At 40.6% G+C, this 16,545-nt stretch overlaps 1 protein-coding gene across 1 annotated transcript in view; it reads left to right on the top strand.

The window, feature by feature from the left end:
• GMDS (GDP-mannose 4,6-dehydratase) overlaps positions 1-16,545 on the top strand; it is a 364,296-nt gene that overhangs the window by 273,808 nt on the left and 73,943 nt on the right. The window contains exons 8-9 of the mRNA XM_009885270.1: positions 6,330-6,448; positions 15,801-15,897. Of these exons, the coding sequence (XP_009883572.1) occupies positions 6,330-6,448; positions 15,801-15,897 (216 nt within the window). The remainder of the gene's footprint in view (positions 1-6,329; positions 6,449-15,800; positions 15,898-16,545) is intronic.

Raw genomic sequence — 16,545 nt, 5'->3', positions numbered from 1 at the left:
CTTGGGAGTATCAGTGTGCCTGGCAGCACATCCCTGTGGTTTTCTTTGGCAAGAGTCTCCCTGCTGTGCTTGCCTTGCCTTATAACATCGTCAGAAACAAGTACTAAAGCAATAGTCATTACTTAGACTGAACTCCCATTGTGGCAAGGAGCACGGGATCATGCCCAACGCTTTTGTGTTGGCTTTCAGGCAGAGGCAGCTTATACTTTACTCTCATCACAAGAGTTTTTTGTTGCACTTGAGCCTCATTAGTGTTTTTCAGCCGTGTGTGGTATGCCCCTATTGCATGCAGAAGACATGTAAGGAGGGTTTTTTCCCCTCTGTTGTGTATTATATGTATGTATCGCTGTATTTTTATGTAGTCTCCTTATATAACACACTCTCATGCCTACCGGGTACACCCAGTACACACCTACGCTTTTAACAGTCGCAGAAGTCAATCAGATGTGGGTGACTCAGCCAGTGTAGCACCTCTTCTTCCTTCCCTGCCCCTCCAAAAGTAAATAAACAGATAAACTGGATGTCGGTCTGGGTTCAGAGCTCTGAGTCGATGTCCCCAGTCTCACTTTTCTAAGGCACGATCATCAATTGTGGTCATTTCTGTAGCAGCTTGAGAAACCACAGCCAGTCAGCTGGGTTGTGTCAGGAGCCGGGTGATGGCATCTGGAACTGCTTCACATCCAGGCAGGCAGGAAGCGCATGGGCATGACATCTCCCCACGTCGCACAGCACAGAAGATACCGAGGAGCTTCTTTCCATGCCAGTGCAATTAAGCTGGGACAATGCAGAGAGGGAGGTGATACAATAGCCCTGTCTGTTGTGGCGCAAAGGGAACAGTCGCTCATGATGCGTGCAGGAAGAGCAGTCATGCCAGGCCTTTGTGCTCACCATATGGGGAGAAGGTTCTCCTTTGCTGCCACATCCCTGTAAAGGCTCATCATGCTTTGGCCCAAAATGCTCAATTCTCCTTCTCAGTGGTGACCCCAGCAGGATAGCTAGGTTTGGGATCACTTGCAAGTACCATGTCCAACCCACTGAATTCTTCTGCCCGCTTCTAGACAATAGAGTATGGAATACTGTAAAGACAGAATTTCTATAAATGGTGATAATGTACTCTTGGGTCTCTCTGGGTGGTAACGTTTTCTGGCTTAGTCAGAAATTGCTCCCTAATTGTTGACAGCCTTGAGGTAACCCATGCCCTCCACAAGTGATAAGTAAGTAGAGCTCGACATTCACCAGTCTCTGCTTCTTTGTATCTGAAATGCATGGACAATCCACCCTGCATCAGACTACGACTATCTGTTCCATCTCCTAAAGTAAACATTACTGATTTGGTTTGCCTTTTTTTTTTTTTTTTGGTTTTTTGTGTGTGTGGCAAATACAAAGAAGTCAGAAGTTCTCTGCATAATACCTAGAAATATGTACAAAAGATTTTTGACAGTATAGGGCTTGGAAAAAAATGCTGTGTAGCAGTGCAGGGCAATAGTAATTAGTACCAACAGGAACATTCCATTTATCACATTGTGTGTCTCTTTAGTCATATCTGTTTTGGGTCTTACAGTGGATGCGACATAAGAAAAAGCTTTACTCATTCTCTTGAAAAATCATCTTGTATTTCTAGAGCAGAAATCGTTGGTTGTACTTTAAAATTTCAGAAAGTTGGATTTGTATATTTTTTTCTCTTAAATAGGCAGCTACCTGATTACAAGCCCATTTTAACAATATACAGTGCTAGAGCAGACAGTGAAAGAAAAGTATCAAATATATAGAGTTAAACATAACCTCAACTACTGAGTCTTTTGTTATCCATGGATGACAGCCCAGTTAATAAATGTTTTCTCGCTGGGATGCTGGACTGGAAGTTAATGGTGAAACACATCTACAACATACTCCAGATGCTCTAGAAAAGCAGACGCACCACAACCATAAAGGCAGTGTCATGCCCAGAATGTACCTATATGGGGATTGCGTTAGTCTAGCTTGGGTTTTCCCCCTTCACTAGCCCAGGTGCAAACACTATGTAAGCAAAGAAATTTGGGCAGGGAGAAGACTGGTTCGTGTTTTGGATATGTTCCTTGAAAATGGTGCTTACTACTGGCAAGGGGTTTATATGCAGAAAGAGGAAGAGGGGAAAGATGAAAGCGGAAAGATTTTGGCAGAGGCTGCAGTTCAGGCGTGCAGAACAGATATCCTAGTCCACATAATCACAAAAGTGTGTCCGCTTGCTAGACTTGCTACGTATCTCTCTCTGGTTAGGTTTCTGTCTTTAAATGTAAATGACACAGTATTGCCTTTAGACTTTGTGAGTCACTAGACCAGAGCCAAAAAGATATCAAATATGAAAAATATGTTTTGTTACATTTGCCATTAAAGGAACAGTCTTAGACTAAGAGAGCCAAAGCCTGAATTGTTTCCATAGTAGTTTTCTCCTCCTTTTCAGCATTTGCCTTCGTTTTGTTAACTGGATCGAGCAAAAAATTAGGGAAAGGGTGGCAGAACTGAACACAAATAATTTCTTTACTTGCTGTCAGTCCCTCCAAAAAGAGCCTTCACAGAGAAATACAGGAAAATCCACCATTCTCCATTCCTGCACCAGAAAAATTCCTAAAATATACGACCTTGCGATGGTTAAAAGATAGCCAAGAGCCAAAGCTGGGCAATGTTTTTATCCCAGTTCAGCCATGTCATGGGTCATGTGGTTCAGCATGTGAACAGGAAGGTGAGAATGGGTGAACTTTTGCCTCAGTTGTGCAGTCCATCAGAGAATAAATGGAGCAAATCACTCTGCAGCTGTATCGGGAGGTGAACGGCTGAATACCTCTCACACAGAGGCCTTTGTGTTCTGGACATGATCTAGCATTATGATGGGACGCACTAGGCTGAGGCTTTGTAGCAATTACTAACCCATTATCACGCTAGAACATGAGATCATTTATCTTCTAATTCAGAGTGTCACCTGTTCTTCATTTGCCAGTCAATAACCATTAATTACTTTCAGTGGAAATTTAAACAAAGCTTTTCCCCTCTGTTAAAACCAGTAAGCCATTCAGTAACGACAAATAAACCTGGAGCTGTATCTCCCCCTTTCCTCTCATGCTCGGCCCGCAGCCTGGTACAATATGAACTCTTAAAGGAAATGCCTAGAAATTGATAGGTCAGGGGCCTTTACTAGTCCGATGTGGGGGGAAGCACATTCCTGGCACTTGCTGTAGGGCAAGCATATAGCTACTGCTTGTGCCCTGATTTCTCATTGGTTGTCACGGGCTGTACCTGTGGAAATAAAGATTCGAATGTGGAGCTTGTTCAAAGATTTTTCTATCTTCTGGCTTGCCTTTGTGGTTTTTTATGGACTGCTCATGCAGACCCATTCAAAGCAACAGCGCTCGGTCGCCTTCCTCAAAGCAAAACAGAACTATCGCTTACTTTGTTTGTAATTTTTAGCATGTTCATTTTTTTCATACCTGATTTGATTGAGGTAATTGTAAGTGCCAACAATTGTGAATGCCAGAAAAAATAAAAGAACCAGCAGTGATAGATTCTCAAGTAATCATTAATCTAAACATTCTTTCCTGGTAGGAGTTGAGGCAAAAATTGCTTTTAGCAACTCTATCTGCATTGTTTGATCATGGCTAAGTTGATCCTGGAGAAATTTACTGCAGTTTAAGTTGTATTTCTAAGACAGTGATTGCTTGCTCTTTGAAATGGTAGACAAGAGCTGATCCATCCAAATACATAAAACTTGGTGGGACCAATTGTTGAAGGCTGGGGTTTTTTTAGTATTTGGTAGCTGTCTCCTTCAACATAGCGCATGATTTAGAGTAAGAAGAAACTTCTAATGCTATTTTATATTAATACACAAAAATAACGTGTAAATATTTTAAGCACCCGCTGGGTTGTTGAATGTCTCAAGCACCCGCGCTAAAATTGTGTTCAATGAATTACAATGCTGAGGCCTTGAAAAGTAGAGAGATGGCAAAAAATTATCATAAGTCTGATCCTGCTTCTACTTAGACATATTAATACTACTTTACAGAAGTGCATAGTAAATAGCAGGTCCTTAAGCTAATACTGCATATGCGGTCAACCTACTGAATTTGGGAGTGGGGGTGATTTTCACCAACAAATGAGGTTTGGTTGTTGCATCTCTGTCAGATGTAACTGACACTACAGTGCTGTGTACGTTTCAAAGAAAGGCGAGACTGTGAATTTATTATGTACACCAAACATCCACTAAAGTCAGGAGGAGAACAGCTATAAATTCTGACTCTGACTGACTGTGTAATCTTGGAAATCCTTGTTCACTCAAATAGTGCCTTCTCATATGAGGAAGCTTGTTGTTTTCAGCTGGGCTGCTTAATGAAAGCTGAAGGTCTGGGAAATCACAGACTAGGCTAGGAGAACCAGAGCTATCAATTATTTATTTTAGATATTCCTTTTACCTTTCTGTGAAGCTGCTACTACTGTGAATCTTGCAAGCTTGTCCAGTCATGAAGAAACAGGAGTTGGTGATTTACGGTGACCTCTCAAATCAGCAGGGAAACCCCAGTGTTCCGAGAAAGCTCATATGAGAGATACGAGTTAAGACATCTCCTCCCCGCAAGAGGAGTTTCATCAGCCAGTCGGGTATTTCTGCGTCATTGGCTAGGATGTTCAACCCTGGAAAGGAAAAATAAAGTTGCTGCCATTGTCCTGCCCAGCAGGTCATATCCCTAAAGCACAATTAATGTCAAGGACTTACACAGCAGTTGCCCAAAACCCAGCCTTCCACACACGTTCAAGAAGCAAAAAGGTTCAAAAGGAACATGTTAATAAAATCTTGTCAAAACTTTGGAAGATGCATAAAATAATAACTGGGAAGAAAAATGACTTGCAAATAGAACCATTTAAGTGGAATGTATCGCCTTGCTATGCTGGACACTGATTTATTAAGAATAGGGGGGGAAATATTGAATATTTCAGGTGGTATTTACCAAGAGAAACTGAGCTGTCCCAAAGCTTTTATTAATCTGATTTGCAGAGTATCCACTACCATCAAGGGACCTACTAAAGTTGTTTTCTTTAAAGCTGATGTGAAGAGGTCAATGCAAATAGCATTGTGGATTATGCTGTGAGAAGATGACAGTCCTTTTTACCATATGGAGAGAAAGTTGAATTATTTTGTTTTTCTTTTCTGGTTATTTATTAAATGAGGATCATGCCATACAGGTATTCCCTTTTCCTCTCCAAAGGAAATGAAGTGTTTACATCATTTTGATTGATCTAAAGTAATAATTATTCTGTCCACCTAGAGCTGCTAGGCTGTCAAATAGTCCAGTTGCTAGAGCGGTGGCTTGCATATCAGAAAACTGACATGTACCTGCCGCGATAGCTCACACAAGTCACACGTGTTGTTGCGTGCCTCTTTTTCCATCTGCTTTCTCGCTTTCATGCTGACTTAGTGGGCCAGCCCTCAGAGATGGTGCTCATCCATCATTACTTGTTTGTGGGAGGGGACTCTGTGAAAGACATTGCTGTGGGAAGTAAACCTGCTCCCCTGAAATGCAAATATGTTGACAATCCCATGAAGGTTTGCTTCAAAACCTATTACGATTTTTGCCACTGCACAGGCAGTTCTCTGAGATGGTAATGTTGTCTCACTTTTCCAGCAGTGTTTTCTGTGTTCCCGTGTCAAAAGAAAAAGTTTTTGCTGTGGTGCTTTAATATGTAACATCCAGCATATGTTCAGCACGAAAAACAGATTAATTTGGTCAAATACACTGTTGACTATTCTTCGTTACCTTTTTAGTTACTCGCTCGTAATTAAAATCTCAACTTAGCCAAAACAAACGTGACAGAAGAAAAAGCCAAAAGGACCCATAGTTTTGTGATTCAACGTGTTTGACATCATTCTGTAACAGCCAGACAACAGCGCTCTGGACTGAAACTTCACAAAATTTTGTTCTTTTCCTTATATCTGTGTCAGTTCATGCAGTGCTTTAAACAAGTGAATCCACGCTCTTGAGCACTAAACCAAGTCTCAGTGTTCAAAAGTAAACATATTAAAGTCTCCCCTGCAGCAACCCCTGCTGTGAAACAAATTGAAAATCAAATACAGCATTGTTTCCTATAATAAGAAATAACTGAACTCTTTTCAGAGTTGCACTGAACTGGTTAATAGCCAACATGTTAGGAAAGTGCTAATTTCCCCAGCTTGGGGTATATCTGTGTGTGAATTGTATATGCGTGTGTGTGTATACTTATTTCCAAATCAAAAATGCAGTAATATAGTGTCGTGGACCAAAGAGGCTACTTACATGTGCACCGAATCTGACTTCGCTTGTCTTTTGCAGGCCATGTGGCTGATGTTGCAAACTGATGAGCCCGAGGACTTTGTCATAGCCACTGGGGAGGTCCACAGTGTCCGTGAATTTGTGGAGAAGTCATTTAAGCACATTGGGAAAACCATTGTGTAAGTATGGACATGAGATAGCAGCCACAGGTTGAATGTTTGCGTCTGCTGTGTTACAGAGTATTGTTTCTCCACATTCTTCTTTTTTCCCCCCTCACTTTCTAGTTTTGTAACATGTGAGACCTTCCGGGCATGAATGACTGCCACAGCAGATACGTCAAGTGTTGCCCTCTAGATCATAAAAAAAAGAAGTATACCTTATTTTTTTATTCCGAGTCTTCATTCTCTGTTCTCCCATTCACTCCACAGCTTGGGGGACAGCTGCCCCTCCAAAGATGTTAGTACCAGGGTGCTTTTGCAGCAGTACCCTGCAAAAGCAGTACCCTGCTGCAAAAGGGGTTTTTCTGCCCAATTCTCTCTTTTGTGAGCCCAGATCCCCACAGTCCTGCTCCCATTCTCTGTGATCTCAAGAGATCACACCTGCCAACGCTGTTCTTTCCACGTGACAGCCCATCAGCCACACCACTGGGATTATGTAGCAACCCACTCTATGTTCCTATTAGCTCTTGTCCTACTAAGCCATAAAAATGTTGAGCAGTGGGTGCAGAATGTTTACAATGCATATTCCACATAGTTTGATTGAAAATACAAAATTCCTTCTCAAGGCCATATAATAAAACCAGGATGGCTTGGTGAGCACTTTCTGTAATTTATATTTTTATTGTTTATTATTTTTTCAATTTCCCTCCTTCTGTATCTTCTCTGGGCCCCATGCATCAACATACCGATCTCAGCTGGAAAAGGGAGAGGAAAGCCACAGGCTCTTCCATGACGCTAGCGCCAGGGCTGTTCCTCAGGCCATCAAAGTCACTTGTGCAGCTGGTGAACTTTTGACAGGGCCAATAAGTTTTACTTGGGAACAAAAACTTGACAAATTCAATAAATATGCAGAAGTGCACAGATATATACAATATTATTTGAACAGCCAGTGGGTGGCTGGGGAGGTAATAACATTTTCTCCTCAATGAGTTTTTAGTCTGGTTTCAATTTTTGGCATCAACTTCCAGGAAAAATTCTGATGGGGGAGAGAGAGAGAGAGGCTGTATAAAGAGAACTTCTAGCCCAAAAGCTCAGTTTTGGGAATAAGTTTATCTCCATATTTTTAGCATTTCTTGATAGTGAGATGTCCCTGTGTGATTGTACATTGTCCCATACGCCTTAACAGTAGTGAAGTTTGAAAGGGTAAAGGGGAGGTAGTACAAGCTCTTATAATTGCTTTGTCTTTCTTATTTTTTCTCCTTTTTCTATATCTTTGTTTCTTGTGTTCATAAGCTAATTCTCCCTTTGACACGAATATGCTGTGCATTCAGTTGCTCCATGTAAGAATTCTTGTGATTTTGAAAACTATTTTGTCCCTGTCTAGTATTGTTTGCAAAAGCAAAAATAAATGTTTAGTGAACAACTTTGGGGTTTTTTAATTTTCATTACTTAAAATTAGAAACTGAGACGTGTAAGTCAGTACCTAGCTGAATGTCTTTATTTGCAGATGTTCTCAACATCGCAGTTTCTTTTGATGTCAATAAATTTATCCTTTAGTCTAAAATTAAACTCCCTGCTTTGGTGTTGGCCTAAGAAGTCTCAGCATTTCACAAGACTGATAAATCAGGATGTATTTTTCAGAAAGCAAATTAAACCCTCAAGAAAAGCTACAGAAAAGAACAACAATTACACAAATAAAAGGGAAAGTACTTTTAAGAATAGCTTCTGTTATAGAGAGGATATTAAAGGCTTACTTTAGATTTAGTTGGTCCTAACATACAAAATTTCATGTCCCATTTGTTTAATTTTTTGCTTACATATGGCTCCATATGGTGGACTGCATATCATTCATGTTGGTGATTACTGCAGTCAGTGTTTGGATTGAATCAGTCAGTCACAGGTTTCTCTCTCAGGGAAACTTTACAGTATGACTCTAAGTGATGAGGTAGGGCAGGTATTTTGTGTGTACAAAGGCATAGTTGCATTTTTTTAACTAATTAATAAAAGCAATTTTCAAAAATTGTGTAAGAATGCGCATGACATCTAGTGACATGGATTTTTAGGAACCTAAATCTCTTTAGAAAGGGGGCTTGGGCTGCTAATCCCCGTGGCTCTTCTGAAATTTTTCTTCACTGTGAACAAGTTATTAATTCCTTAAGCCATTTACAGGTGATATATAAATAGCTATACATATGGGGACATTTTAGGTGCTAATGATAATTTTGTTTCTGATCATTTTAGGTATAGTCTAGCCAGATAAACCAACCGTTTGTTCCTCTGGTCCCAGGGTGAGGGTAGTGTCACAACAGACACACTACTCATCCCCTAGCCATCATTCGTCTTTCAAATTGTGCTAGATGTAAAATATTTCTCAGGATTTTGAAAGTTTTGTTAGGAACCACCATAATTTTTCTAGGTGTCAGCCCGGCCCATGCTTTTGCAGCACACACACGCTCTCTCCGTACCCTCGCTGGCTTCTCAGCCAGCCGGCTGGTAACCTCCCACATTCTTTGTAACCCCCAAGGGCTCTCTGCTCCCACCTCCTCCAGTTTGAGTATATCTTCTTCAGGGAGTAGCCTGGCAGCAAAATCCTCCCTTTTAGCATTGTGGGACCCCGCTGGTGAGTCTCATTGATCTGCTTCTTTACAATTTATGAGGCACCTAAGAACCAGCGCACCAGAGTGCAATTGCTAAATGAGTTCCTGTGAGGATGGCTGCTATCTTCCTGTCTCCCTTCCTCAAAGTTTGGCTGAGTTGTTTCGTTGTTTGGCTTTTTTTTTTTTTTTTTTTTGGAGGGTTGCAAGTATTATGAAATTTTGCAATCTCAAAACCTTATGTGGGAAATTTCCAGCAGTCCGTTCCATTGCTGTAAGTGATGGCACAGCTTCCCAGTATTGCTGTACAATGCGCCTTTCAAAATTGATGGAATGATGGAGTAAATGGCCAGGAGGGATGTCGTGGCAAGCAGCAGTTGGCAGAGCTCATTGCACATCTAACACAGGGCACATGTGCAGGCACTCTTAACCATCTCTACTTTGTGCTTTGGCAGGGAAAGTTGCAAATGTAACAAAGTCTTAGCTGTCACATCATGATATTGCAGAAGAGAACAGGAAGAAAAGCAATCCTGGCTGCCCCACCAACCAACCAAATATATATTTAATTTTTTTTTCTTTTTTTAGTTTTTTGTCTTCCTAACAATTCACATTACCTTATACAGCTGAAAATCCAGGACAGCCTAAAGAAGTCTTTCCAAGAAGATAACATAATTCTCTGTCATAGCCAGTCATTCGCACATGTCAGGACTATGTCTTCTAGCCAAACTAAGAGAGAGAGAAACTTCACTACATTTTTGTAACTAATGAAATGTACAGCTGCAATAAGACTGATTCGCTCTCTGACATTGACTGTAAAGTGTACACAGAGGTTTATCTGCCTTGTGTGGTTTTTTTCTTCTAACGTTTCTTTTTCAAGGGAGAAATTTCAAATTATATTTATATAGTCCTCTGAATCATTCAAATTCAGTCCTTTGTACTAACAGGAAAGCCTCAGAGCTACAAATATTTTCCCCCTGTAAGGATTACACTTTTTTTCTTTTACTTTCCCTTCTACTTATTACTAATTAAGTAGTACTTGGGGGAAACACTTCCCACCTATAATTTGAACTACAGCAGGGTAAACGAAACAGGCAAACGCTTGTCTTGACTAATTTTCTGTCATTAATCTTATTAAATTAGAACAGGATTGCAAAGATAGCCTGAAACCACTACAGCACTCAGAGTTCTTTGCAGAGTGCTGCAAAGACTGCTGTCTGCAAACATGGAAAGAAAAAAATGAAAAGAAAAAAAAAAAAACCAACAAAAAAAATTTCAAGCAGTGGAAAGATTTATTGTGGATTTTATTAATATAAAAATACACACACATTTGTTACAGAAGTATTCATTGCTTCCAGGATCAGAATTAATTCACTAAAAACGAATATTTCACTCTAGTCACTTGGCTCTACAGACAAATTTTATCTTAACTAACATGCCAGTTGGTCTTATAAAAGATCACCCTAAAAAGGGGAAGTTTACAGATAAGTTATAAGGTCTAATGAGGTGAACTACTAGCAGAAGTGGAGCAGTGGCCTCTTCAGTGACAGTGAAGGTTGAACTGAGATTGAACTGAGGGAGGAGGCTTTTTCTGGTTTGGTTTTTTTTTTCTTTTTACCTTAAAATGGGAGGTTGGGTTACAGAAACACATGAGATTTGAAGGACTGCTGTAAGAATGGAAAGCCAACAATATGTTAGTAATGGCACTGTGGGCATGTGGAAGAGGAGCCATTAGAAGTCATCATCAAAACCAGCCGCTGTTTTGGTTTTTTTGCCCACCAAAAATTGCTGGCTGGGCAGTGCTTCGTGTTGTATTTAACAGCTCAGGAAAATCAGAAGTTTTCAGATGAGGAGGAAGGGAACAGAATCTCATACAGAAATTGGAGGCATTTTGAAGAGCAATAGTTGAAAGGAACCCAGCCAGGTCGGTGAAGGATGCTGGCCGGGGTGAGCCCACGTGAGCAAGGGTCCTCCCTAGGACCAGCATTTTGTGAAAAGCCTACATTAGGCCTAGGATCCACTTTTATCACCATTCTCACCGTAAAGTATATGTTTTAGGGGGGCATTTAACCCACCTCAGCTGGAGAATTAACTCTTCCAGCTGAGCAGACTTTTATTACTTTCTTATTAATACAAGGTTTTATCTGTGGGCACACCTAATAACTGTTTCAGAACTCAAATTAAGGTTTGAAGACTGTAACAATTTAATTATCTGATTTCATACATCAGAAGAGGTATGAGAGTTTCTCCTATAGGAAGACTGGGTGAGAATTAAATGTGGTGTTTCATGGGAAGTTACACATTCACACACACACACACACACACAATGACATGAAATTGATTCTCACAAATACAATTTGGAAAAATATCTGATTTCAGATCAGCTGGACTGCTTTGTTTCTCTTCTAACCTCCTTTTAAAGAAACAATAACCTAAAAAGAATTTTTAAAACCATTCTGAAAGAAAACCCCAAATTTTTCCATTCTGAAAATGTCAAAACATCCTTTTTAGATATTATTAATATAATTTTGTTCCAGGTTGACAGTAATGGAGCTCACTTGAAACTAAAACTTTTCTTTCCAAAATGTTTTGATTTTTGCAGAAGCATTAATATTCTTTGAGAAAACATTTTTCTCTCAACACCAGATTTCACAATTTGGAGTAAAGGGATAAGAGCCACAAAAGATTTCCAATAAACTGGAAAAAAAAAATGAAACCAAAAGATAAGGAGCCTAGCACGTGTTCTTTTTTAATGTCTTGTAATGTGGGGAGTCACCATTTAGATTTTTGAAACTTGAGCTTGACAATGCTGGGAATATAATAACAATAGCATTGTTTTAACTGTGTTCCTTTAGTGAACAAAGACTGATGACCTGATTCATCAGAGCATTTGAAAAAAATTTTTAATACATTCCTCTATGGTAGCGTAGTTGTTCTTTAGATTTAAGTACAAGATTGTGGTTAAGCAATCTATACATCCTTGATTGCTTTGATGCATCAGATCTGCTGGTGAGGTTGGTGGTTGATTTAATGGCAAAGGAACATATGAAGAGTCATACTGAAAGGCTCCCTACAAAAGATTACTTGCAAAAGACATTATAATGGTTTGTCACATTATGTCAGTTTTACTGTTTATAAAGTGACAGGACAGAATAAAGTGCTTTGGCTCAATTCTGTGTTTAACAGTAATCAGGCCACAAATCTGAGAAGTCTTCACAAACGGTATCTCGTAATAGCTGTGGAGGAAGAGCAAAATTTTCCCAAAATTTTATTTTTAATTAATTTATTGTTCATTTTCAAATGTGAAAATATTTTCTATTGGCATAGATTTGATTTAAAAGGTGTACATTATAGTTTTATTTTCCATAAATATTTATAAATAAATTTATAATAATAATATTTATAAATAAATTTCTTTTCCACCAGCTGTAGCTGCCACTGGCTTTGAATATTTTTTAAAATGCTATCAGTTCTGTTTCTATGTAAAGATGAAATGCGTGTACTTCAGTTTATCTGTGCTTTTGTGAAAGGTTTCATTTTTAGTCGATTTCTTCACCATCTCAAAAATATATATACTTTGCCTTGTTTGCTTCTCAGTTATAGCCATTTGGACCATTTGGTCCATTGCAGTGCTATTCCCGCCCTCCTTGATTGTCCTGGCTTCCCTGTGTCCTTCCCTGCCCACCTCACACCCCACTGGGTGGGTACCCCAGCTCTTCGTCCTCAGAAAATCCTCTATACCTTTGGATGTCTTTATAGCTTGCAGTCTTATGGAATAGTTATAGGAAATGAAAAATAATTGGAATCTTCAGAGTTAAAGAGGAAAAGGAGCAATCATCGCCACTGATAATAAGTTTTATCTGCAGATATGGAATTAGCCTTAAAGACAGTCTATTCCTCTGTAAATCCAGAATGTAAAAGCTCTTGAGGTGAAGAACCTTTTAAACAAGTAAACTTGCACATGCATTTGAAATGTGATGAACTTAGTTTTATGGAAATTTCTGAGGTCAGTGATAGTAGTGGTATCCACCATGGCTGCCAATGACTATCATCCTAAGCGATCCCAAAGCACCCATCTCCAACAGTGAGGCATTCTACATGGAAGTGTAGATGCAGAGGGCATCAAACCCGCTTTGTCAGTAGCAGACACGTGGTCTCGTGTGTCCTTCTCTGGGTGCAGAGCGTTCTGGCGTGTGGCTGATGCCATCACACACGAGAGCAAACCCATCCTTTGCTTCAGTGAGAGGGTGAAGCCCCCCAGTGTGGGGCAGGCAATGGTCTTTCTCTAGAGGCTCATTGCCTGCAGGCTCTAGGACCAGTGTTTTGTGAAAAGCGTAGACTAGGCCAGCAGGCGCCTGCCTGGGAGCCCTGGGCTTTGACATCAGCTGGGGGTTGGGGGGATCCGCTGCCTATCCTCTGTAAATTTAGCCCAGCCCTGATTAGCCAAACTTTCTTTAGCCAGGGATCCTTTGCGTTTCTTCCAAGTTACACAAGGCTGTTTTCTTGCCTACTTGGGCATCCTCCCTAAGGAGTGGAAAGCTGGGTAGTCCTTGCGACTGGAGCTATCTAAAACCACAGCAACATGAGGGTTCCCCATCCCTCTTCCGCCGTGCTCGTGCTTCAGGATAATCTGGCATTACGTTTTCCAGTTAACAACTCTGACTCCAATTTGACTGTAAATTAAGGAGGGGGTTGGTGGTTGGTTTTTTTTTTCCCCTTTCCTTGTGGTTAGAGGAAGAGGGGAGGGAGAGTTGGTTAGCAAAATAGATGTCTTGCTCCTGGTGTCAGGCTGGCCCCCGCGCAATCCCTTTTATCAACAGTATGGTGTCCCCAGCTGTGAGCACCGAGGTGCCAGGAGTAATTAGAAGTGCGGCTGTCAAATGCTACTTTGTTCACAATGAGAAGTACTTTTTTTTCCTTGTGAACTTTTCACATTACTGGGCTGAACAAAACGGGTGGAGATTTCTTCTTAAGCTATTTCTATTGTTATATAACTTTGATAGTGACATTAAGTGAGTCTTTACTGGCTCGACCGAGCCTTCTGGAGCCTGTTGGGTGTTAAATGGAGTTCTCTGCTCAGTGACCTCCAACAACAACTGACGTCTCCTGATCTAAGCGCTTCCTGTTGTTTTACTGGTGACGGTTAGTTTTCTATTAAGCTCATTTGAGTCCTGCACATTTTTACCCTCTGCCCTTTAAAGGGAGGGACTAATGTTAGTTTTGGCTTCTGAATGAAAACTTTGCAGTTCAGGCTTCAAACAGAGCAACGGTGAAAAAGAAAGAAAGAAAGAAAATTTAAATTATAAATCATCTTTAGCATCATGGCATGACTATTAACAGCTGACTTCACTGTGGCTATTATCTCTTGGAAAGTATTTCAACGTGAGATGTTCCCAGTATCAAGCATCCTACAGGCTTTGCTAGTCATCCAAAAGTCATGAGTTGTGCTTAAAAAATTGTGGGATTTAAAAACTAGTAATAATGCATATTTGGTATTTCCTTCTGCCTTTCGGTGTTTTAACCTTCATGGGTACACAGAGGTCACGTTTTCAGACCTTCCTCCTTAGCCCTTAGGGCTAGAAACTCAAAAATGAAGGCTGAGATTGTCAAATAATTAAATTCTTCTAGGAGCTTCAGGGGGGCAGGGCAGCAAGGAGAAATCAAATCTGTGACAAAATCCCAAGAACTGGCAGTACAGTTAGTAAGCGGGAGGCAAGGGGAGCTTGTCTATCCTTGCTGGTGACTGAGGCTAAATAGTCTAAATCACAGTGCTGATTTAAATCACATAGATTTTACTTAGACAGAAAAAAGTGACGGATTTTATCTGTTATGCCAAGCTGGTTCGGAGGCCCACAATATACACTTAGAGGCAAAAAGCAAAGAGAGGATAGTGTTTCAATCGTAACTCTGGATTCTGTACGTTCAGTGGATTAGTTTTGATGCACCAATGTATGTTCCTACATGTGTTATCTGAACATTTGTTTTGAAGAGGGAGCGTTGTCCTCATTTCCAGGCTGCAGCCTGGCCTCTCCAAAGGCAGAGCTAGTCACCCACCAAACCGTTCCTCTTCTGCTGCTCCTGAAATTTTAGACCAGGACAGTTGCTAACAAAATAGTTCACGGCGCAACCAGATCATATGAATTACAGCAAATTGCGGGCTGTTCAACACATGTGAAACTAATCTGGACGAAGTAGCTGGCTTTCAGCTCACAGGTAGTAAGTACTGTTTACAGTACACGTATGTGAAGTGCCATGTCGAGCTAGGACTGAAAACTCAAGAACTGTCTTTGTTTTGTTTTTCCTAGTTAGGCACAAATTAAATTATGCAGCTTAATGCTATTCAAACAGAGCTTCACATCCATAAAATTAATAGATTAAAGAGTTCCTGAAAGTATTGGCCAAAATACAAGAATTAAAAATATTTTAAGAAAACAACTTTGAACCAATCCACAAATGAAAAACCTCACTGTCGTATTTATTTGCAGATATATGAGACATTCTGAAATCAGGACATTTTATTTTCCACTAGCATTATGTGTTTAATTTGGAAGTCCTGTATTTTAGACCTTCCACTGAATCAAAAACCAAAACAAAGAGACTTCAAAAGCCATTGTTGCTCCATTCAAGTCTAAACTCTGCCTTTGTTCCTATAGCTAATGAGTTTATACTGTCCTGCAGGGAGAATTGACACCAGCCTCAAGTAAATGAAAGCAGGCCAAATGTTGGTAAGATCAGAGCACTAAAGTAATTATGGGCTGATTAAATGTTTATCTTCTTTACAGGTGGGAAGGGAAGAATGAAAATGAAGTAGGACGATGCAAAGAGACTGGCAAGATTCATGTGACAGTCAATCACAAGTACTACAGGCCAACTGAAGTGGTAAGAAAATGCCCTCTCTTAGCTTTGCAAATGAATAATCCAATCACTGAGCCAATAAATTGCTGCATTTGGCCAGCAGTCTGTGAAAACGGCTTAATTGCGCTCCTGCTGCCAGCTTTTAGAGCTCTAAATTAGCCTGCTTGTTGGCCCCTTCACAGCCAGCTACCTGGGAACAGGCAGGCAGGCAGGCAGGCAGGCAGGCAGGCAGGGAGCTCTGCCCTGGAGGAGCAGGTTTGCCCTGTCACAGAGACACTGCTCTGCTTCGGTCACCTGCTCTGAATGGGAGAGGTGATGCCTAGGGGCATGAAACATCACCTTACGGGGGAAAAAACCAAAGTGCAAAACAACTTCTTGTTCCTTCTGGTCTCAAACGGGTATGTGGTCACCTCTCCAGCTGCAAGAAGGGAGTGCAGAGCAAGGTGGGCACTAATAGACTTGATTTTTAAGTACCTCCTTCTGTGTCTTTGTGACAGTGTTTCAACTCCATCCAGTGAGCATCCCCTATTCAGCTTAGGTCTTTGAATCTGTGGGTACCGCAAAATGCCTGTTTTAGAAGTGCACATGTGCTTTGTTTTCTCGGGTGCTTTGCAGGGTCCCACTCAGTAAATGTTCATTTGCAGAACATGTCTTTACTGCCAGGAATGCATC

Source organism: Charadrius vociferus, unplaced genomic scaffold (assembly GCF_000708025.1).
Source record: "Charadrius vociferus isolate BGI_N301 unplaced genomic scaffold, ASM70802v2 scaffold565, whole genome shotgun sequence".
Lineage (NCBI taxonomy): Eukaryota > Metazoa > Chordata > Aves > Charadriiformes > Charadriidae > Charadrius > Charadrius vociferus.
Note: the sequence above shows the minus strand (reverse complement) of the source record. Positions and strands in the feature narration are given on the sequence as shown.